Source organism: Hevea brasiliensis, chromosome 4 (genome assembly GCF_030052815.1).
Source record: "Hevea brasiliensis isolate MT/VB/25A 57/8 chromosome 4, ASM3005281v1, whole genome shotgun sequence".
In the NCBI taxonomy this organism is placed as follows: Eukaryota; Viridiplantae; Streptophyta; class Magnoliopsida; order Malpighiales; family Euphorbiaceae; genus Hevea; species Hevea brasiliensis.
This window is the reverse complement of record NC_079496.1, coordinates 9250408-9275288: the sequence shown is the minus strand read 5'-3', so window position 1 is coordinate 9275288 and position 24881 is coordinate 9250408. Positions and strand designations below refer to the sequence as shown.

At 31.8% G+C, this 24881-nt stretch overlaps 2 protein-coding genes across 2 annotated transcripts; both read right to left on the bottom strand.

The window, feature by feature from the left end:
- Positions 1–2932: 2932 nt before the first annotated feature.
- On the bottom strand, positions 2933–7765 carry LOC110638893 (beta-glucosidase 18-like). Its single transcript, XM_021789615.2, has 12 exons — positions 7536–7765; positions 6410–6479; positions 5916–5974; positions 5217–5292; positions 5042–5116; positions 4859–4946; positions 4423–4675; positions 4217–4332; positions 3846–4098; positions 3652–3754; positions 3400–3502; positions 2933–3304 (listed from the first exon to the last, which is right to left on the bottom strand). Exons 1-12 carry the CDS (start codon positions 7659–7661, stop codon positions 3118–3120), a joined length of 1509 nt encoding a protein of 502 aa, XP_021645307.1. The 5' UTR covers positions 7662–7765; the 3' UTR covers positions 2933–3117.
- A 9995-nt stretch (positions 7766–17760) lies between these two features.
- Positions 17761–24310, bottom strand: LOC131179373 (glutathione reductase, cytosolic-like; the record flags this gene model as incomplete). The annotated part of the gene is made up of 12 exons (XM_058146194.1): positions 17761–18068; positions 18240–18293; positions 18965–19064; positions 19468–19581; positions 19999–20063; positions 20193–20300; positions 20932–21005; positions 21856–21937; positions 22096–22183; positions 22957–23040; positions 23134–23207; positions 24101–24310. Coding segments are annotated over 12 exons (1149 nt in total), but the record flags the coding sequence as incomplete, so codon positions are not given.
- Between the last annotated feature and the right edge of the window lie 571 nt (positions 24311–24881).

Genomic DNA, 24881 nt, shown 5'->3' with positions numbered 1-24881 from the left:
TTACAAAGTGCATAGAATGAAGGGACTACTTTAATACTTTAATATTTTTATTTTGTATCTTCTTTTTATGACTGTCTCTAAAAGTATCACCCCCAAACTCATTTTCGTTAATACTTGGGTAGATTTCCTCCAATTTGAATAATAACAATGAAAAGCCCATGGATACTAGCACTTTTATAGAAGATAGGCATCTCTTCTCTATTTTATTTTTGTCTTTTCTCTCTTTTTCTTCTTTTTTTTTTTTTTTGGATAGTGTACTAAATATTATGCATAATTATTCCCATGAAAAGGTTGGTAGTATTTGGTTCATTAGCTAGGTAGCAATAAGGGTTTTCAAGAAAATTTAGATGTAATGTAGGCTCAAAGGAATTTGCAAAGGTTAATTTTATTGAAGAGAAAAGGCCAAAGATTTAAAATGAGAAGGTTTAAGTCAAATAATGCTTAATCATCTCTTTGTTTAAGTACAAACTAATATTTCGCCTTGAAAGGTTTAGAAAGTTTGTTCTAGGATTGGTGAGACATCACTTGACTACCTTTTGTCATAGCTCTCTCTAAACACTCCAATCTCTAAATAACTAATTGGGTTGCTCTTTGGCTAAGAAGATATAGGCAAAGGTAAATATTTGAAAACTTTGCATCTCTTCGAAACTTTCAATCCTCAATCCCAACTAGAGGTAGGCTAAATCACTATACTAAGCAACTCTCATTATTCAAAGGACTTGGCAAAAATTTTATTTCATGAATGCATGATTTGTAAAAATGAGCAATGCATTAACTAAATATAAGAAATCTATACACAAATTTTCTATATGGTTGCTATATGAAGTATGGTGTATATGTATGTGCATGTAAAATATTTACAATATGAATGTATGATGTATGTATTGTATGAAATGAAATACACTTAGACTGAAATGCTAATTTTTTAAAAATCTTATATACAAACCCAAACTCAAAGCAGACATTGTTAAAATAAATGCCAAGATGGGATAGAATGCAAGGAGTTGGTGCATGAAAGTGCAACAAATTTGTGAAATATAAGTAAGTACTAAAATAAATAATTCTAGAAAATGAGCCGAAAAAGCTTACTTTTATGATTTAAAATTTCATCAATAAAATATAGAGAAAATTTACTTGTCAACAAAAAATTCTTCTATATCAAGTGGAAACATGCATGCTGAATAGTCATATGAGACAGGACAATTTCCAGGAAGCATCGATCATGCATGCATGGGACGCCTAAACTGGAACTGCAGTTTCTGAGCAATTAAGCCATGAGCTGAAACTAGTCAACTTGATATAATTATTTTGATAAATCAATTTTAAGAAAAGAATTCAAATAAATTCTCACACAGCTATATTTGAAAAGAAATCAACTTTATTTGATAAATTAATACAATTCTTTTCATTTAGAATTTTGAAAATACGAAGAACAAGAAATATTAATGGGTCTACATTAATGTCTTATTTTTATATAAAAAAAATAATTTTAATTTATTGAAATCAAAATCAATTGGGCTGCACCAGTTTAACAGTCTTCCTCCAGAATATTGTTGTATGGTCTGATTTTGCATAACATATGTGGGGTTGCGTACCCTAGAATGTGTAAAGTTTAGGCTGGTTTGTTTTGTTTCTTTAAAGAAAATAGAAAGTCGGAACATCGTTTTATATAATTTAATTAATATATTTTTGAGGTGCCATAGAATCTAAATTAAGCTACCTTGAACTAGCAGGGAAGACTAGTACTCTATGAAATAGGAATTCATGGCTCAGAAAAAATGGCATAGTTGTAAACGTAGAATTGAACAAGTCTCCTAAAATCATCACATGCCATAGAATCTAAGGCAATAATTGTACAGTACCTAACATTGGTGACCCTACTTAAATTAATTAATACAGTCCCCTTTTAAATTATGGAGTAACCAACTTAATTAAAATAATACTAGAATGAGAAGATAACATATGATTTTTTAATGTAATAGGAAATTTTTATTTAAATTCGGTATATCATTGACTTAAGATACAAACATATAAAACTCATGTATTATTTAATAAGTGTGACTCATCATAAATTTTTTATCTTAAATTTATGGTGGACGAGATGTAAACAAGAAAAATCTAAGAAAATTCTGACCAATAAAGTATTAAACCAAATTTACTTGTAAAAAAAATTATTAAGGAGAAAAATGTTGAATACTCATATTTCGTGGAAGCGTCGATCATGCATGCATGGTATGCCCAAACTGTTACTGAAGTTTCCAAGCAATTAAGAAAGAACTAAAACTAATCAACTTTATATAATTACTAAAGAATTAATAATTAAAAGAAATGGCCACATACATATAAAATATGGTTCAATTAAGACGGCCCAAGAAATATGGTCTCACAAATTATACACAATATTTAACTTTCAAGTGGCTCAGTGGTCAAGAAATCCTCTCACATGCGGATCTTTAACTTGTAATGGCTATATTTTAGATATGAAGAATTTTATTTTTTTTTTGTCATCTAAATATGTCATCGTATTGTTTTTACATATTAATAACTTTTTAAAATAAAGTAGATAGTAATTGACCAGTATAAATATTATAATATTCTACTCTTTACAGTAGAGTTATGAAATATTCGAAAAAGATACTGAAGTTAGGATTTGAGAATTCTGAGTAATTGTATCTTGTTCTTTTTATCATAATGAAAATTTTTCTCTTGTTTACCCGTGGAGTAGACTTTGCGGTTAAACCATGTCAAATTCTGTATTATTCTTTTCTATACTGTGTGATTGTGCGATATATGTGATTGTGCAATGTGTATGTGTCTTAAATTTACGTGCTTATTGATAAAACTTTTGATTTTGGATTCTCTTGGGAATGTAATATTATTATGCTTTGCTCAAAAGAAAAAATTTCAGATTGCAAATGCCACAATAAACAACTTAAATAAATATAAATATTTAATACGAACAATGTTCTAGATTACAAATGAACAATGTAATATGTTGTGCTTTGTTTCAAAAAAAAATTTCAGATTGCAAATGCCACAGAATAAACAATTTAAATAAATATAAATAATTATATATATGAAAACTGTTCTAGATTACAAATGCACAATGTTCTGTTGCTATTCTTGGGCATGAAGAGCTTCATTTTTCAGGAAATGCTGGAACCATTTGGCTGATCTTTTCGGGGTCCTCTGCATTGTTGTGCGATCTACATGAACCAACCCAAAGCTTATGCTGTATCCATAAGTCCACTCAAAGTTATCTATCAAAGACCAATGGAAGTAGCCCCGCACATCTGCTCCGTTCCTGTAATTATTATTAACCTCCATTAGATCATCAACTCACCTTAAAAAAGACAGAAATTTTCAAGAATATTGATAGGCAATGAAATGTAAATCTACCTCATTGCAGAAACTAGAGAAGTGAGGTAACCCTCCATGTATTCCACCCTGTTTGTGTCGTTCAGCATATCTTCAATGTTTCTACTGCTAGGCTGTGCATATCCTGCAAGTAATATGTATATTATCATGATACTGAATTTCTAATCTTTGTTTGATAGCTGCTAGATTAAACACATATTTTTTAGATTATACAAATATTTAAGTTTGCAGAAGACAAGAAAATGGTAATTGGAATTTAATTTACTGATATACCATTCTCTGTGATGAACATGGGTGTGTTGTTGTATCTATCTTTGAAGTACATGATTGTTTTCTCCATACTATCTGGAACAACATAGAATGTAGGCATTGCTGTCTGCAAGGACCCAAAAAGAAAAGAAAAAAAGCAATGTTAAGTATCATCCGGTTTAATTTTTATTTAGATGGTGAGATTTTGTTTATCTTACTGGCTCTCCTATAAGAACTCCATCTTTTTCTCCAGTTCCATAAGTAAAGGTATCTTTAAGTAAATCATCATGATAATTGCATGGTGAAAGTAGGCAATCCTTTGCATAGAGAGTGCTATAATGATTGATTCCAATGAAGTCCAATTTGTTCGCTAGTTTCCTCTTGTCCTCCTCTGAAAATGCTGGTAGCCTGAGACCTACAATTTGTTGCATCTCTGGTGGGTACTCTCCATACATAATGGGATCCATAAACCTACACACACACACACAAAAAAAAAAATGATAATAAATGCATTAATAGGTTAATCTAAGACCAAGCAACATCTTTATAGGATAAACCTTGAATTATGAGTAATTAATTAATTAATTACCAAGCGGCAATGAAACCTAGAGCTCGTTGTGCAGCAACACGATCAACTGGAATATCTCTTAGTGGCTCATACCAGTAGATATGTAATACAATGCCAATCTTTCCTCCTTGTTTTTCCTATTTCAAGTAATAAAAATTAAGCAGACATGACAGGGAAATAAATTCTCTTTTATTGGTTATTTGATGATATGCTGATATATGTAATACCTGATACTTCTTTCTGTAAATTTCAGTTGCTGTGGCATGAGCCAGTATCATATTATGAGCAGCAATGTAAGGTTCTAATTCAGAGTCTCCAGCTTTGCATTTGTTTGCAGGGTAAGAGCATCGGTTTGGTGGCCATATTCCACTATAGTACCCATATTGGGCCACCATGTTAGCTTCATTGAGTGTAATCCAGTGTTTGACCCTATCTCCAAATGCCTCGAAGCAGATATCTGCAAAATACCCAAAATCATCCCTGCATCAAGATTAAGATGGTAGATTAAATGTTAATATTGCTTTTTAACGAGGGTAGCAACTTCCGATCAATGCTAAACATACAATATTATTCTATAACTAAATTACAAATATGATAACAAGATGACTCTCCCTATTCATAACTTTGACCATATAAATGACGGCTCATGCTAAAGAAACTTACTGCATTTGAGGACTTAGCCAAGCGCCATAACGATCTTCTAGCTCTTGAGGAACATCAAAATGGTGCAATGTAACAAATGGTTCTATTCCTACATAATTGATGAGGTAAAATATAAGAAAGAAGAAAAATCTTAAACCTTCACTCAAGTCGCAAAGTTTCATAACATGGGTAAATGTGTTTTACCTCTGAGCAAAAGAGCATCAATAAGCTTATTGTAAAATGCAATTCCCTCAGAATTGACTTCTCCAAATCTACCCTCTATGATTAAAATTACAATTAATTAAAACATGAAGAAATGAATAAAAAAGAAAACCCTTATACATAGTTCAAAGGTAAAAGAAATTTTTATGGAACATACTTGGAAGGATTCTGACCCATGAAATAGAGAATCTATATGAATTTACTCCAAGAGAATGCATCAACTCTATGTCTTCCTGTTACAATACAATCATAATTTATTATTTTATTATAAATATATCATAAAATTCAGCAAATGTTCGGTTGTAAATGTGGGCCAAAAAAATCTCTTATTATTTTCCCTTTCAAAATCAGTTGGGTTTGGACTATTGGCCTGTCTATTCCAACTTAACCTGACCAAAAATTCTATTATCATAAAAATGTGTCAAGATGAAAATTAGATTTCATTAAAAAAAATGAAATTTTTTTTAAAAAAAAGATGAAATTAAAGATTTTCAAAAAAATATTTTCAGCAAGTGAATATACATATTTTTAAAATTTTCAACAGATTTATTTTAAAAAATCATAATTTTTCCAAACACAAATTTGCATATTTATTATTATTATTATTATTATTATTATTATTATTATTATTATTATATAAAATTGCTTAATTATTTAATGAATTTACCTCCAACTACGAACAGAATCAAAGTTACTTAATTAATTTAGCTCTGTTCTGTTATTGATAAGAACTTTCAAAACTGATGGAAGAATATAAAATTTCAAGATTCCTATGGGAATCTTTGGTGGGACAGTTATAGCTCAAACTAATCATCTATCAATAATTCATATTATTAGGCATCTAATTATCAATTACCAAAAATAGATGATAGTGATCATCGGCTGTATCCCCATTGCTCCTATCCTTAATTTCTCCTGAAAACAAAAAGCAATCACATTTATCTTTAATAAGTCAACAATAGAGGCAAAAAAATGCATTTTTGTTATTATTTAGCAAATTAACAAATTATATTATTAAAAATCATTATGAATTTTTTAAAAATTCCTTTAAATAAAATGGGTATTTATATAATTTGAGAAAATCATGTAATTTACTGATGCAAAAAAATCAGTCACAAAAGGGAAAAAGCAATTTCCTATCTCCAATTATTAAATCGTTTTAATAGAAAAAATAAAAATTGAAATCTTAGGATAGGACTGAGTCATTAATCTAATCTCATGTGAAAAGAAATTAATTAATCTAAATGAAAATTTGACCAACAGCAAATTAGATAAAGTTAATTATACGCCAAGAAATTATTCCTTGGACTCTACTAATAAATAAATAAATTAGAATAATAATATTCGCACCAGCAGACATGTGGGTGAATACGTCCCAATTGCTGAGGCCTTTGTTGGCTTCCAAGTAGGCTCCTTCAATCTGCACGAATAAACAGACAAATTAATCGTCATATCAGACGACGCAATCATCCAGATTTACTTCAATATAGGACAGGTGAAGGCGACGAGAAAGTCCAAAAAGTTGCTTCTGCATCTATTTGACCCCACAAATTAATTTAACTCCCCTTTCACGTTATGCATTTTAGGTTGAATGTGTGGGAGACGTACGTTGTTATCAAGTTTAGTAAATATATCTCTGTTAAAATTTTGCTATTTTTTAAAGTTGTTCATAAAATTTTATTTTGCTAATCGAAATAAAAATTTATTAATTTATAAATGGGAAATATTGTCTGCATTGTGAGAATTTGCTCTGCAAGGGTTAGAAATTTAAATAAAAAAAAACTTAAAATTTACAATGAAATAATCTTTTGGTTGCAAAAATTACTGAAATTTTTGTTTGATTAGAAAATTGCTTTAAATTTTTTGAGCTCCATAAAATTACTTTTTTTTTAATGAGAATATTATTTTATTGATATTAAATTTTAATAAATTATTAGGTACATCTGGTGTATCTGTACATTTACTAATAAAACAGATGGTCTCATCTTTTTATTTTTGTTGTGTACTCAGTAATTCTACAAAATACAAAGAAATAAGCACACAAATAAAATTAATTAATGCTATAAAAGTGAATTCAAAATTTTTACCATATCTAAAATTAATTTTATGATATTTTATAATAAGAATAATTTAACCAATAGAGATATTTGTATAGATAATTATATGTGAATTGTGAGTTGAATATATAAAACATATATGGCTAGCTAGATACAGTTTCTTAAAGAAGGATACAAATGTAGGGTGAATGGCGTTAAAAGAAGTTTTCTGCATATTGAAAAGAGATCATCAGCACAGCCAGAAAGGAATGCAAGTGAAGTTTCACATGCTTGTCTGTGTGCATGCTGATGATATTAATTAATATATATAGTCCAGAAGTAAGATGAATGGCTGCTGGATATACATTTATGAAAAAAGGCAAACAGCTGAATTACAGAAGGTGATGGATAATTGGATAAATATGTATATATATAGTTACCTGATAAGAGGAAGTAGCAGTCCCGAACAAAAAAGATGAAGGGAATTGGCTACGGTCCAAACATGAACACCCATTTATCATCATCAATGATAGGAAGAGAACTAAAACAGGACAGACTTTCTTCATCTTTCTTACTGATTTTCGTTTTAAGTTTTCTTCTTCTTCTGCGCAGCTAATAACTAGCAGAGAGGTGAACTTCCTTCTTAATTGGTGTGTTCTCGCTGGGATCGATCTTCCCTTTATATAGAAAACTCATTGGCACTTTTTTCATTTTTTTATTTCTAGTTGGATATTGCACATTAATTTTTGGTCAAATATAATATATATGTACACATAATCAAAGTTGCCGGTCAAGACCCTGCCAAGTCCACGGCAAATGGATTAGATTAAAATAAAATGGATTATTCACACCATTTTAGATGTCAATTAAAGTTTATATTTAATTAATTAATATGTTATGATATGACTTAAATTTTAGGTATGTTTTTATGAGTTCAAATTATAATCTTATCCAAAATGTTTACAAGGAACTCAAATAAATTATTTTATAAGATTTATGACTGTAGTAGAGTGTATGTATCGATATTTTATTTATCTCAATAAAATATGAAAATTTAAGTAAATATATTTATATTAGGGTTTAGAGAATTCTAACAATGGTAACTTCTAATCTTTTTAGATTTCTCTATAAAATATCTCATATTAATGAAAAATTATAAAATAATAATGCTCTATATAAAATAATAAGTTAATAAAATATTAATAAATATATATAAATAGGTCTCACCAAATAATAATCGTCTGATAATAAATTTTTTTAAAAATAATTACTAATTATTTTAAATATTTATCTACATCTTTGTTATTCTATATAAATGGTCTATTGAAATTGATTAAGTAACACGTGTCATTATACGATTTGTATGGGTAACACTTTTTCTTTCTTTTGTCGTGATCTTCCTGTCTCAACACGTCTCTGGCTATCACAACAACCAAAAGAATGGTAGTTTTGAGTTGCTATTTTTCATGCAAGTGCAAGATTTTTTTTTTTTAATACAATTGATTGTTTTTTAATTAAACCTTCATGATAAAAGGGTTTTGAATAATAATAATAATAATAATAATAATAACCACATAAAAAATAATGGAGATTTGATCTTTACAGGGGACAATCTAGTTTGCCCTGGCAATTGCACATGCTGTAACCAGAAATTGACCAGACAGGCTGATAAGATTTTTCATAAATCAAATGTTTCTTCTTCTTTTTTCCTATCAGTTTTGTAGTTATCATATATAAATAAGAGACATGTATCATCTTCATCCAACAGAATATATCCGAACACAGATCAGCATGTACTGGTTATAACTCATAATTTTTTTTTTCCACCACGTATATGAGTCATCTCGATCATGTTAGGACTTGTTGATGTTACATCCAATTGATATTAAGTTGTGTAACCAAAACGTATATATCTTCATTCTTAGGTTATCAAACTTACTATCTATGAATTTTAATTTAATAATATTATAATCATTTTAAGAATTATAAGATCTCGAATTTATAAATGTGCATTATCCCTTATATTAACGTTAAACAAGATTACAGCTATTTTTGAAATTTATTGTTTTGTCATTCTCTAGCTATTTATATATATATATATATATATATATATATATATATATATATATATATATATATATATATATATATCTTAATCGGTCTTTCTTTCTTTTAATGCACGTATATGTCAATTGACAAAAAGGGCAAGGAAAATTTCGACAAGCAAACAATTTCTACACGGCTTTTATTTTCACCTTTAGTTTACCTCTCAAGGGCAAAGGACTGGTTTTTTTCAGTTCTTTCAAGTTGTTATAACTGTCAGTATCACCTTATTATTTGCTAATTGCTCTTCGATTCTCTTCCCAATCTGCATCAAAAATTACATGTTGTATACTAATTTTCTAACAAGGCATTTCATTAGTATACATTAACACGTTATTAGAATTGGTAGCAATCATTAACTCAAGGTTTGTGTTGGATTTAAAAGCATATTGTAGTTCCTGTTTGTTGATTATTAGTTGTAGTAAAGATTAAAAAGGCATAGAACTTTGTGGAATAAAGATTTGAGTATCATAAGAATATATTTCAAAAGAGTTGGAATTCTTTTAAAAAGTATGCAATCGCCACATGATGGAGAAAAAAGGAAAAGTAATCATTCAACGATGGTGGCCTCTATTGATCAACGTTGAAAGGGATGTGATCTAAAGCTAAGGAAGACGTATATATGTGAAACTCTTAATAAACCCAAGGCAAGACCTTCACATAGATTTCACATCCACAGGACAATCCATACCATGATCGGAGAAATTACGAGTAAAAAAGAAAACAAAATTTCAAATTTTTGATTGGGATGAGACTTGCTTTCATAGGAAAATATAAGTGAAAAAAATGAATTAGTAGTCATTAAATTTAGATTTTAATTAATAAAGTGAATTTTTATTTTTACTTTTTTTGCATAATTAAGGGTGTTTATATATAAACTATAAGGTAATTTTATTAAAATAAAATATATGTATTTAACCAATAAAAAATTATTATGTATTTATATATGAGATTTATTATAATTTGAATTAAAATAATATATATTAATTGGTTTAATATATGCACTCTGGCATGGACAAAGCTTACTTGAGAAGAAGAGAAAAATAAAACAGCAAGAAAGAGAAACAGAACAATAATTATAACAGAACAATCAATTAATGAAGTTTAAAAAACACTTAATCAAATAAAAAAATATAAAAAGGAGCATGAAAGAGAAAGGTCCGTTGTTTTTGAAACAGAACAACCAATTAATGATTTTTTTTTTTTTTAAATGCATCCACAAGGAAGGAAACAACAATGACAAGGAACCGCAAGAAAGAGAGAGAGAGATATGTATTTTAAAATTATGCAATATGTTCTGATTAAAATTCAAATATGATATTGCATAATTAATTTTTTTTAAAAAAAAACTTGGTTACTATTAAATTAAAATAAATTTATTGATATAAAATGCAAAAAAATAATAGAATAATTAATATAAAATACTTGGAGAACGGAAAGAAAATGCATAACCTCTCTTATTAGGGCAATAGATATCTAAATATTTTATTGTTGTTGAGAAATAATCTGATTGGTATTTCTACCCTATAAGGTGTAAATAGATTTTGAATTCAAATATCCTCAACCACTTATCATGTTTCACAACTTTGAATTGCATTTCTCCTGGTGCGGCCATGAGACTCAGGGAAAATGAAGAGCTGTCTTGTTTTACTATCCTCCAAAAACATATAAATTATATTTTAATCAATAAAGTATAGAGAAAATCTAAATCTACCTGTGAATTGAATTAATTTTTCGTATTAGGTGAAAACATGTTGAATAGCCATATATATGAGATAGGAAGATTTCGTAGAAGCATCGCAGTCTGCCCAAACTGGGTCCGAAATTTCTGGGCAAATTAGAATTTTCCTGCTCTGAAACTAAATTAACTTTATATAATTAGACGACTTCAAATCCCATGACTTTTATTTCCTATTAAATTTTTGTGTATATATGTTTCGTGATTATCTTGGACAACTAAAAGCTATGTGTCATCTTAATCCTTAACTTGCAAGACTCAGACCATTTTCAATTACATATTTTCTTAATTAAATAAATTTTTTAAAGTTATCTATATTCATATATATATATAGATACAGCCATTGACCCTTTGCCCAGAAATATTTTGTGTATTTTTTCTCAAAATCATCTAACATATATATATATATATACAGCCATTGACCCTTTGCCCAGAAATATTTTCTTTGACGTCCATTCTCTGCAAACTGGTCTTTCTTTTTTTGCCCATTTTATTTTATTTTATTTTATTTTATTTTATTTTATTTTTTGTGTTCAAAATATAAAGAATTGATGACTGAAAAATAATAAATGAAGCCTTGACGTGCAATTGATTCATGCATCAATACCAACCCAGCTATTGTCTTCTAATGGCCACACAAATAAAACATGGTTTAATTACGACGGCGTAAGGGATATGGTCTCGCAATATTTAACTTTCAAGCCAAGTGAGTCAAGAAATTCCCTCGATCGTATTCGAGTCTTAATTTGTGATTATTATTATTATTATTATTATTATTATTATTATTATTATTATTTTAAATTAAATATATTATCCTTTTATTTTTATATATTAAAAGAACTTTTAAAATAAAAATGATAGTACCAATGATCACAAATTGTTTTATTTTTTTATATATAAAGAACTTTTAGTAATTAATTACTTATAAAATAAATTTATTTTATTAAAAATAAAATAATTACAAATTGTCTCAATAGAATAAATGACAAGTTATATAGTATCGTTTTTGCTTTAAAAAAAGAGTTAGTTACATATTAATATTTTTTTTAGAGATCTAAAACAAAATTAATACATGATGAGCCAATTGACAAACATATTTCTTTGAAATAAGATACATGCATCTTCTGATAATTTTTTAATTTAATTAAATAAGATAATCTTTGAATGAATTAATTAATGTAAGGAAAACCTAGGAAAATTGGACCATGATTCTGTCGTTAGTGGTGATTAAGATTGAACAGGTCGTCCAACAATTAAAGTATATATCCAACCTTATTTGTTTTTCCTATTAAGAGAATAAATTAAAGAATCGATCCCTTGCATAGCTGTGCTTTTGTTTTTTAAGCTGAGAATTCTATTTGAAGGAAACATGGAGTTTCATATTATAAATTTAAGGGATAGTTTATAGAATTTTATAATGTTGAACCAACTTATTTAATAAACTTGTTAAAATTACAGTTAATAGAAATTCAAATAACTATATATTTAAAATATGTACATATTCATTAATTCTTTATCATATGTATATATATTAAAAAAATAATTACATATATTTAAAAGATATATTTTTAATTTTATATTTTTAAAATAAAAATATAGAGACTAACTAATATATTTTTCAAAATAATAATACAAGTAGTTAATTTTATTAAAATATATAAACTAAATAATAATTTTTTTTATTGCATATGTAGGGAGGAGGAAGTTGAACTTCAAAATATATATGGGATATGCGCTCACCATTGCAAATCTGATTTTCTGTTATTATCATTAATCGTTTAAAAAAAAAAAAAAACAATATCAGGGCTCTCAATGTCACGACCCAACCTATGGGCCGGATCGGCATTAGGACCTGGGCCAGCCTAAAGCCTCCGAGGCCCGTAGTAAGCCTAACTATTCAGTAACCTAACTCTAAGGCCCACTTGGGCCCAATTTCAAGAAATCAACCGGACAGAGTCCGGCCATAAAATGTACCTTTCAACAGGGAGTTTTTTACTCACCCGACCTGTAAACACAATATATAATCATATTGGGAGCTCAGCTCACCCTCCACATACTCATAACAACATAAAATAAATGGGAGCTCAGCTTCCTCATCCAGCCCATCAAACATGCATAAAATATTAAGTTTACAGGTTCAAATAACAATTTATATTACAGACTCAAATCAATTAAATACTTCTAACACATGCAGAAATTCTAGAAGTTTATAGAATTACACAAACATGAATGGATGACCTGCGAGGGAGAAAAGCAGGTTAACCTCAAAAATATCCTCTTGTGGCCTGGAAAAATATTGAACAGGAGTGAGCGTTTGACTCAGAGAGTAAAATATCAATTTTAACCATAATCTCTATAACTATCTAAAACTAATGCACCCTGTAGAGTGAAATGCAACATCAGTAATAATTTCACATCATAACAGTAAAAAGGGTAATTTGGAGCACTCACACACCCAGTAATATCGATCATAATATATGGGAGTTGATCTCCTATACAGCTCTCTTAAATCCAACCTGTGCCAGCGAAGAACTCAGCTCGGACTTCCACTTAATAACCAAATTGGGGTCCCAGCGAAGAACTCAAGCCGTGTCTACCCCGAAGGACCGGGTCTCAGCGAAGATCTCAAGCCGTGTCTACCGGTCCTATCCATAGTCCACACCACATCACACGCACGCCAACGCACGCACACTGCTCCAAATTACCACAACAACATCCAAGGCACTTTAACAGTTGTGAATGCAACATAAAACATGCATAGAGTTTAACTACATAGATACATACATATAAGTGGTGCATGGGCATGCTTGAACATATAATAATATCGAAATTACAATTAAAATTAATATTTTACTCACAGACTTGACAGCAATCACTATGGCGGCTGGGCGGAGGAAAAAGGTTGTCCCGGCTCACCTGATAATGACATTACAATTATTTAACACAATTGACTCAATAAAAATCATGAAAAGACCAAATACGTCCTAAGTCGTGCCAAAAATCCGGCAGAGTCTCCCCTATACCTAGGACCTACCCAACCTGCAAAAGGGCTCAAAACGCACTTCTATATTCACAAATCATACACTCACAACTCAATCACATCACACAGCCACTCCTGGGCCCATCAAATCAGTCATCCATCACAATATGTAAAATTTCAACTTAGTCATTATAATTGATCATTTTTGCAAAAACTGCCCAAATAAGCTCTAAAAATTCTAAAACTTTACCCCGCGATCCTAAGCAATATTACTAGGCTATTGCAAAAAGAATCATAATTTTCTGAGCTACCACGAATATTTTATGGATTTTTAATTCTATTTAAGCACTAGAAAATTACGAAAAAATAAGGTTCGGGTTTACCTTTGCCGATTCCGACTCCGGGGACGCACTCGGGACGTCTGACAATGGTGGGGTATCCAAAACCTCGATTCAATTCGGAGACTTTTTCCGGTAGCCGATCTGTCTGACTGGAAATTCACAGACCCGGACAACTGTCGAATTTCTATGAATTGAAGATACCTACACGAAGCCCACAACACGGGGGTTAGTACATAAATTTTACGAAATTTTCTAAGCTCATTTAATGCTCGAAAAAATACTACGAAGTTTCGTGGGACCCACCGAAAAACGGTGTCAGAAAAATTTGAAATTTATATCGCTGCGAAGCTCTCGACGAGTGGAGCGCTCTGGTACTCTCGGTTTTCTCGTGGGGTTCACGGTTAGCGAGAAATCTAGCCCAAAAGTCAAAATGAGCAAAAACTTTCCGGGCAAAAATTGGACAAATCGCTCGATGGATTTCGGTGTTCTTGGTGTCTATGGAAAGCTCTCGACGAGTAGATGGATTTAGACACAAGACCCGGTCCGATTGGTAGCCGGATCGGTCGGATTTCGGCCGGGAAGACGAAGCGGTGCTTGCGCGTCGCATCGTTTCGGGCGCCTTTTTCCGGCGTTCCAGGAGGAGACCGGCGAGCAGGGGCAGCTAGGGATGGGCGCCGGCGGGCTGGGGTGGCAGGGGAGGCGGCGGTGCTACAAGGGGAGGAGGGAGGAGAGAGAAAACAAGAGAGAAAGAGAAGAAGAAAAACGCGCGCGGGAGAGGAAGAAAAATGAAGAAGAAAGGCCGGTCTGATTCGACCGTTCTGATCGATCCGGTTCGATTCGGCCGGTTTGATTTAGAATATAAAATTTTAAATTTTTACTCTGCCTTGGGACCGAAAACGAGGTCCAAAAATTCCGAAAAAATTAAAAATTCGTAGATTCCAAATATATTTTTAGTTTTACCACGTGGTCTTTAAATTAATTTTTAAAAATCATCAAAGTTTATATTTTCGGAAAATCGAACCCGATTTTTAAAATCCGAAAAATCTCAAATAATTTTCTTAAAATTTAAATAAAATTAAAATATTAATATTACTCATAAAATAATAAATTTAAAATTTTTGGGGTGTTACACTCAAATTTTATTCATAATTTATATTGAGTTAGTAATTTATCTCATAATATAAAAAAATTATAATTCAAATATTAACACTTCTATTTTTTTCTTTTCAAAATTTATTAAGAAAATTATTATTAAAATTTTAAATTATGGGTATTATAACTGAATTGTAGTTAGCTAAATGAATTAAATTGAATTTAAAAAAAATTGATAGTAAATTAGAATAGAGTCTCTGAAGTTTTATTTAATTAATAAAATAATTTATTAATTTAAAATTTATAATTAAATGCTTTTTATTTAAATATATTTCATATTTATTTTTAATTAAAAATTTAAATAAAAATAAATAAAATATAACAAATTAACGTCATTGAAGGTGCGCTCAAATCACATCGATCAAAACTTTTTTTTTTCTCAGTTTTCAGAATGCATCTTCTTTATTCATCTTCCAATAATTACTAACATCAGTGGCTGACAACTTATCTGTGGCTGACAACTTATCTCTGAATACAAAGTCCTAGTGAAGCGTGCATAGCAAGACACCTCAAGTGACATATTATTCCAAGTTCCACCGACTAGTATAAAAGTTGGTGTTTAGGATCCACCACTTGCATATATCATCCTCTTGTGCTAAATTTAGGCATGTGGCTATCCATCATATTTAACTGGTCAACAATCTAATCATCTTTTCCAAGAAGTTGTAGCAATCTAATCACTTTTCTTCGAGAAGTTCTAGCAACGGACCATTGCCTTTGGTTGTGCCAGTGCTTGCTTCATTCTTGCTATTTATGCTTGAGATTTTTCTTTTAGAAAGTGCTTTTGGAATGGCATAAACAGTATGGATCTTTTAGTGTCCTGTGCAGATTCATGTTTTAGGGGTAAGTGTGATAAGCCAAAACTGAGAAGAAGTGCCTGGCTTGGATTCTTAGGACCAAGAAGCACCCTTGTTGGTTTTTCTTGTTATTTATCTTCAAGAAATCATGAAATAATGCATCAACGTTATAGTTTCTATCTTTTTTCTACGTAATCATTAAGAGAAGGTATTATTATTGGCATATTCTGTAATCCTAGAATGGGGCATCTGGCCGAAGGTCAAGAATCAGAATTCAAAGGCCATTTGGATAGAAAGGGAAAAAGTTTTCACTAATTGACAATTATATTCAAATATATCTGGCCTTTAAAATTAGAAGCAATTGTATCAAAAACTTATGATCTTATGATTTATTTTGTTAAACACACATTGACTGTAAATTATTTTTTTTTCCCCTTTTTATTATCAATCACTGCTCCAAGTGGACAAAATTCAAAATCCTAACTTTGAGATTTTGGCTATAATTTTTTCCAATCTTAAAAGTTTAAAGGTTTGGATATATCATTAAATTAAAATATAATTGCCAATTAGCAAAAATTTTTTTTGCCTTTTCTGTCCCAAATAACTGGCAATTAGGGTCTGGAACTTGAGAAATGTTGTTCCTGATCATATTTTTAACTCATTAGTCATATTAATGGGAACAATTTCTAGCCAAGCATCATGAATGCAGCCATCTGTTCATAGTTTCTTTTTCCCGGAATTGCGAAGCCACGGCTTATTTTCAAGATTCACCAACTTTTCATGTGCTATAGACATTTTTGGAGCAGCAGTCGTACTTAAGTCCATGTTTAATGCTATATTCATATGTATGCTAAAATAGAGACGCAGCAAAAGTTGTTGTCTGTTGTTCTTTTGATATTGTTGAGAGTATCAATTGATTACGATACTGTTTAAGACAATCCATATATTTAGTGACATTTATTACTTTTTCCCTCTCCTGCTTACATATTCCTAACATAATCTGCTTGTTCAAATGAGTGCTGCGTGAGTTGTCAAGATTAACAGATAATATTCAAATAACAGATAATATTTGAGACATTACAAGTTTTAGAGCGGGTTCGAAGTATTAAGTACATATGGGGTGCATACTAAGAAGCATATTGGTAAAGATTTGACTGCCATGAGCAATCAAATGGTTGTTTTATCTTTTTCCCTCTAGAATTCTGTGTTTTGGCTGCCACCGATCCAAGCTAATCCCTGAATATCCCACCAGGCGGTCCTGGCACCAGCAGCCACCTTCTGCCTGGTAACCGCACTGGAATGTGTTTTGGGCCTAATAGGTTTTCGACGGTTAATACCCTGCCTGCAAGGACACCAGGCCCTTCAATATCTTCACATTTCAGCATCTCTTGGGCCTTCATTTTTTTAAAAAAGAAAAAAATCATCTTTTGCGACAGCGATAATCTTCCCTTAAAAACAATAGTTTGATACATCTGATGGATTAATCAAAATTTATTGTACATACGAGATCATATTGCCAGAAATAGTGTTGCCATTGGCTAACGTAACCACATCTGAGGATAATGGATGCTAATCCCAATAACATAGTATTATTTTAAGAAACAAAATTACACTGTTTCCAACATCTGAAATACTGTTAATATAAATATTATACAAGACTGCAGCTATTATTGGACTGCACATTAGCATTCTAATCATCTGCCTGATTTTTTATTTGTATAAGTGAAACATTCAACCTAGGTTTCTCTCTTCCCATCATGAATTTTTTATAGGTTTGTCTTTGGTTTGCTTCCTGCAGTAATGCGCCTGGTCAATGATCGCATTGTCACGAATTCCTCAGCAGTAGAAGGGTGTATTCCCACCTGTGGTAAAAAGGTGCAAAAACATTCTTAGTCATTCGGGTTAGGGGAAAAACACCAGAGATTGCAAAAACTATGAGATTTAAGTCTGTGGAAATTCCCTAGAAAAAGTGATGTCGTCACCATAACTATTCTTAAACTGTCACATGATAGCTCTATAAAAGAAGTGCTTACCGTGCTGTCAAATTGGGCCTTTGTTGCTCCGCACTTCAATGCAACAGCAATTCCCTGCAACAAACACAATGCAGAAGCAACGATATATAAACTAAGCAAGGGGACCTAAAAGACGGAAAGCTCAATTACAAGGTGTCTGCCTGGACACCAGGTTTGTAGCTGATAATTGAGCACTTCAGTGGCTCAAATGATTTTTTTTCCCTTTAATCATCCATGACTCTGTTAAGAATACCAAAGAAATATAGATGCCATGGCATGACATGCAAGGTCATTCCATATTGTGCTGCGCATAGAACTTCCGCCTAATTCCAAATAAACCTAATCCAAAAACTACATAAAATGAATGGCAAACTAAAATTGCCACTAGTGTAGAGCCCGTAAATAGGTTTAATGCAAGCATATATAGGCAAATCATAATTGCTAAATTGTGCTCTACTTGCCTACAACAAATGTAAAAACAATTATTTGATGTGGAGAAGAAAACTAATTGCAAGTTTTCATTGATTTAAAAAACTCTATATTGTTAAATAACAATACTTGGATTATCCCAGGAATGGCTTCAACAGGAAGTCATTACCATTGCAAAGTTGAACAACTTGAAAAATGGCCAAAAAGGAAAAAGAAAACTCTATATAGCATGCACAAGATAATTTATCAGAAGAACCATCCATGAAACTAAAATAATTAAAAAAAAAAAAAAAAAAGAGGGGGGCGAGATAAAGTACCTGTATAATTTCAGGAGCATCAGGCCCACACATTGAAGCTCCAAGAACTTTATCCGTCTCAGCATCAACAACAAGCTTCATCACTGTCTTCTCTTGCCGTCTAGAACCAAAGATAGAGTAAATGAAAATGGTGTTGAGAAACAAGAACTTGAAGATATATCTAGAATATATAACACAAAATGAGAGATGTAAAGTTCAAAATTAACTGAAGCAATACTAGTCTGGATTAGAAAGAATATTCTAACTACCAAATTTGGATCTGTCAATGACAAATAGATAAGATATTAATAATTTCTCTCCAAGATCATCACATATTCAGATACAAAAACTAAAAGCCAGCCACATATCCAAGTGAAGAGTTCTTCACTTAACAGCTCTAATTCTTTCATATTTGTTAGTGTATGCAACATTCTTTGAGTTTCATACTAATGGTTAGTTATTCTTTCATAGTATTATAACATATTTGGTTAAAAAAAAAAAAGATTTCAATTGATTGCACATACCCAGAGATAGTATTCTTCATAGGATTGAAGGTTGAAGTGAAAACCAATATATCATTTTTTGCTTGCTCTATTGCCTGCTCTTCACTGAGGCCTACTACAGACAAAGGTGGTATGCTGTAAAGAAGAAAATCACACATTAATGAATGGCTATAAAGGATAAAATGATTACCTAATCACCACAAGCTAGGTGCAGTCTGCACATATACTTATAGATATTATCAGTCTCCTCGCTCACAATGTCAGTATCAGCAAAAACAAGGCTTATATATCAAGGATCCATGCATGGAAGCTCATAAGTCATAATTGGGCAAAAGACCACAAATGCAACATCGGATGTTCTGATGCATGCCCAAGGTCTAAACAAAATCTATGAGTAGGACTTATTATTCTGGGTCCTTTGAAAAAGTTCAGTAACTACAACCATCTATCCAGTTTCTAATAATTCCATTTAACCAATGCAATAATTATCAAAAGTTCAAACAGAAATTTACAGGGACAAAGAAGAGCCCATATGTTATGAAAAATTGTTACCTAAATACAGCAGTTGGTACATCCCTATAATCTGGTTTGCAAGGTTGCCCACCAAAAACAGTTTTCTGCATGCAATACAAACATAGGACCACTGAACATCTGACAATTTATTTTAGCCGTATGAACTAGGAAGCAAAATAAATCCAATGGGGATTTAATTAAGAAATGAAAAGAAATCTCTATGGAACACATACTGCAAAGCATGTTCCCTCCATTAAGGCCACAGGGGTAAGATTCATTCGGTATGTGACATCACCAACAGCCCATATGCTAGGTATGTTGGTGCGTGAGTACTCATCAACCTGAACAAGAAACCAAATGAGATAAGAGATGCAATAACATGTAGAAATGCAAAGCATATTGTATTGGAAATGGTGCATGTGCAACTTTGCAATGCCATATGGTGTACACTAACTTGCAAATAGAGTAAAAAAAATCCATTAGAAAAAATGATGACAACAATAAACATAACCAACAAATATGATCTCCATGCAGCTGGATAACTTGATCAGTTGCTTCCACTACCACAACTGAATCAAGTTTCCGTGTATAAGCACAGGACCGCATCAAAGGTCTCATGCTTTTGCTAAAAGTCTAAAATCAGGGTAGTGCTCAATGTGGTTGTGATATCTATCTGCAAAATCGTTTAATAACTCACAGAACCTCCACAGGTTCACCATTCATGGGCATCCAGCACACACGTATATCATAACTACAATATGATCAAAACATTCATAAGCCTTTCACATACACTTCCCACTCTGTCGCAGAACAAAAGATTTCAACACCTCATCCATTGAGAAAAAAAATTCTATCCTTAGGAAGCCAAAACAAATTAAAGACATGACTAGAGTCTAGAAGACAAAAGCTAGTGTTGAAAGTTACATCTCTTGATGTGTACTCTATTATAAATAGAAATCAAATCCTACTGACCTTAATAGCTCCAGTACTATCAAGCTCCACGCCTGCAGTCTCCAAATTTAACCTCTTTGTATAGGGTGCCCGACCTGTAACAAATTAAAGAACACTGCCACAGTAACAACAATATACAAGAGGAGAGATGGGAATGGGGGGAAGGGACCCTGCAACATTGCAATAATAATATGTATGAATAAACATCTAGGGGGAATGTTGGCATGCAGTACTGAAACTATTCCATGTAAGTGTTGATCACATTATTAATTAATGTACTTTTTCTCTCCTTTTTTATCAACAATGAGAGGGCCAAAGATTATCATAGAGAAAAAGAAGAAATGGAACTATATATTGAAAATTATAAATGTAGAGATTCAAGTATCAATAGTGGAGAAATTACAGCAAGGCAGACGAATGGAGATTGAATCAGGGAGAAGAGAAAGAGGAAAAGGATGGTTTTCTTTTTTTTTTTTTTTTTTTTTTTTGGGGGGGGGGGGGGGTGTGGGCAGGGGCCCCCGAGTGGGGGCCCAGCTGGTGTTTAAAAGAGTGTCAAAGAAAAAGAAGGAAATAAAATATAAGATCTCTTCAAAAACTGATGCCAATGAGGGATTTTTTTAAAATTATTTTTTACATTTTCATTCCCTTTATATTATTTACTATTCCTTATAATTTTTAACGTATTACCTTTTCATAGTCTGCTAATGAACCCACCTATGATAAAACAAATTCAGCCCAATTTGTTCTAATTCTTGGGGCAGTTTTGCCCTTTTTTATCCACCAGGCCCCATTTGTCACACTTTGGCAAACTTATGATTTAAGGTCCAATCTTAAAATATTATTTTGTAGCTACCAAGGGCAGATAAAAATATTATTTAACAATATTGCCTGAACTCAATTTAAAAACCGTGATAATGAATGCAATTTAACAGGAAATGCTATTACCAGTAGCAAAAAGCACAACATCTGCCAAGAACTCTTCTCCATGATCTGTAGAAACTTTTATGCCATCCTCAGTTTTAATTAACTGTATTTACAGGTACTGTGATTAGCACAAGGTCAATTACAAATCAAACAATATAAATTGAAAAATACAAGAAAATATTGCATGATGCAGAAACAAATAGTATAAAATTAAAAGAAACGCATGTGACATCAACGACAAACCCTACAAACCGCAAGTACCTGCGTCAAAGTTGTCCTGGGGTGCAAATTTATTCCCCTGCCCTCCAGATTTCTTGCAACCACTGCCCTCATTTCATCATCAAAACCTCTGCATAGATAATTGTGGATAAAATGGCCGATTCAGACATTAAAGTGAAATATAAAAAAGCCAGAAAAAGGTCCTCATTTACAAGTATCAGAAAAATCAGACAAGCAACATACTTGAATGCCCAATCACTGTACATGATATGAATAAACAAAATTGCCTAGCTTCCAACTATCACACACAGGCGATAGAACACTTTTTGGCAACCTAAAACAACATTGATCAGGGGATTCAGAGCATAATTGTCAGATACACAGAAAGAAGGTATACTTGGTCAACATATTTTTTACACTGTTAACTTGCAAGAAAACAATGTGTAGGCTGTATCTGTATCCTTACGCCCACATTTATATGCAATCTCCATTATTATGCTACATTATGGTTTACCATCAATTATTAACACCAGAAATGGCCTAAAAGTAAAAATTAGGTTTCCCAGGATTTAAATATTGCTATGAGAATTCAAAAAATGCTCAAGCTTCAGAGCAAAGGCATTTATCTTTTCTTGTCAATATTGTCAGTAACAGGAAATTGGGATTGGTCCAAATGTCCAATTCCACAATGGACTCCAAATGTCCACTTGCAGGGCAGTACTCAAAACTCAAGTTTCATCAGCATTACCTCTAAAATTACTTTTCCTATGTAGACTTGCTTAAAAAGAAATTAAGAGAGTACATGATGAATAATCAAAAGCTAGCAAATTAGAAGATTGAATTTGAAAATCAAGCCCCTTGAACATTCAAATAAATAATGCAACACACAGCCTTAATTATAACCTTAACGGAAGCTCCTTTCTGAAAACTAGGTCCACAGTGGCACCCATGCCACGCCATATTGAAGCAAACTCAACGGCAATGTACCTAAACAAGAAGAGGAAATAACCATCCAATATCATGCACATAATAAGCAAACAAAAAAAAATAGACACCATAGATTAAGAGGCAGAGTTTTACCCTCCACCAAGCACCACAGCACGCTTGGGCATATCTTCCAGACTCAATGCCTCATCAGAGGTTATAGCCAGCTCCTTGGTAATCAAGGAAACAATAAGACAAGCAAGCAAGAAAGGAAGAAAGAAAAGCAGAAAATAAATGCATCTTAAAAACCATGACATCAGAAACAGGTCGAATACAGTGATTAGTTTTTGACTATTAAGCAAAATTAATTTTGATTGAGTTCGTTCACCATTAACAACTAAATTCAACATGTATCCAACCAAATAAACTAAAGATTGGGTGCTTACTAAATCATGAAACCAAAATTTCAAATTTCGAGTGAACCTGCTGCTCTACCACTATAATCAACTACTTTTTGGGCCCACCGTCCATGTTTAAAACCAAGGTCAGTTGGTCAAATTAATAGAACACCATAATGAAACTACTTGTTATTCTAATAGGAATAATTTAAGGGAGATAGAATGAGGCTTCCAATCATATACGTATACTCATGACACGTGCACACAGATTGATTTAGGAATTTGAATCAGTAAGTTCACTTCTTTTTAAGTTTGCATCCAACTGCAAAGTGCCTACAAAAGAAAAATATGGTTGCGAATTTGTAATTTTATGGTATGAACCAGAAAAATGTAACAGCCATATAATGCTTGTAAACCAAGACATGTGTCTTTATAACTCCCTGCATACTTCATCAGATTTTCCCTGACAATTTTTAAAAGATCCTCTTAGTTGCCACCCTTTTACTTTTTTACTAATTCACGTTAGAAACATATAAGCAAACAACAAGTGCATAGGTTAAAATCTGATATAATATAAACAAAAATTACAATAAGTTTTTGCAAAGTAATATAGACCAGAATAATAATTATAGGCAAAACCATTAACTACAATTTGGTTGCATGGTCACAGAGAACCCAACAAGCATCAGTTTCCAATAGTACATGAAGAGAACCAAGAAATCAACCTGCCCAGGAATATTAGGACGTTGAGCTCTATTTCCAGTTGAAATCAGTATGTGCTTTGCCGAATAGCTCAATTTAGTGCCATCTAATTGTGTCACCTCAACTTCATTAGGCCCAACAACCTTTCCCTCTCCTTCAAGCAGCTTAACCCCAGCATTAGACAGCAACCGCTTGTAAATTCCATTTAACCTGGTTATTTCATCAGTAAGTTGAAGGAATTGAGATATTGGGAGTGTTTAATTTTCTGCAGGTTTGGACTCAATGAGTCCAGTGGGTTTATTGACCCATAACTGAAAATGTGTGACTCCAATTGTTATGAAGCCGATTGAAGGTGAAAATAGGCTCAAAATAGCCCATTTTTCATGTGGACATCATACCCAAATTTTGCCAAAATCATTCTCTGCCCAAACTCGGATGACCAAACACTGCCAACCTAGAAAATGACTAAATGAATAGTACGTATTCATTTGGTCATAACTCTCTCTATATTGGTCCAAATGACCTAAAATTTACATCAATGGAAAGCTTAGATATAGGGCTACAATTTTCATGAAGACCACTTGACACATTTTTGCTTTTAACCAATTTAAATTGTTAGCACAAGTTGGGTCACTAAAACTACCAACCCAGAAAATGACCAAATGAACAGTTCATTTGGTCATAACTCTCTCTATACTGGTCCAAATGACCTAAAATTTACATCAATGGAAAACTTAGACATAGGGATACACTTTTAATGCAGACCACTTGACCCAGTTTTTCCTTTAACCAAATCAAATTATT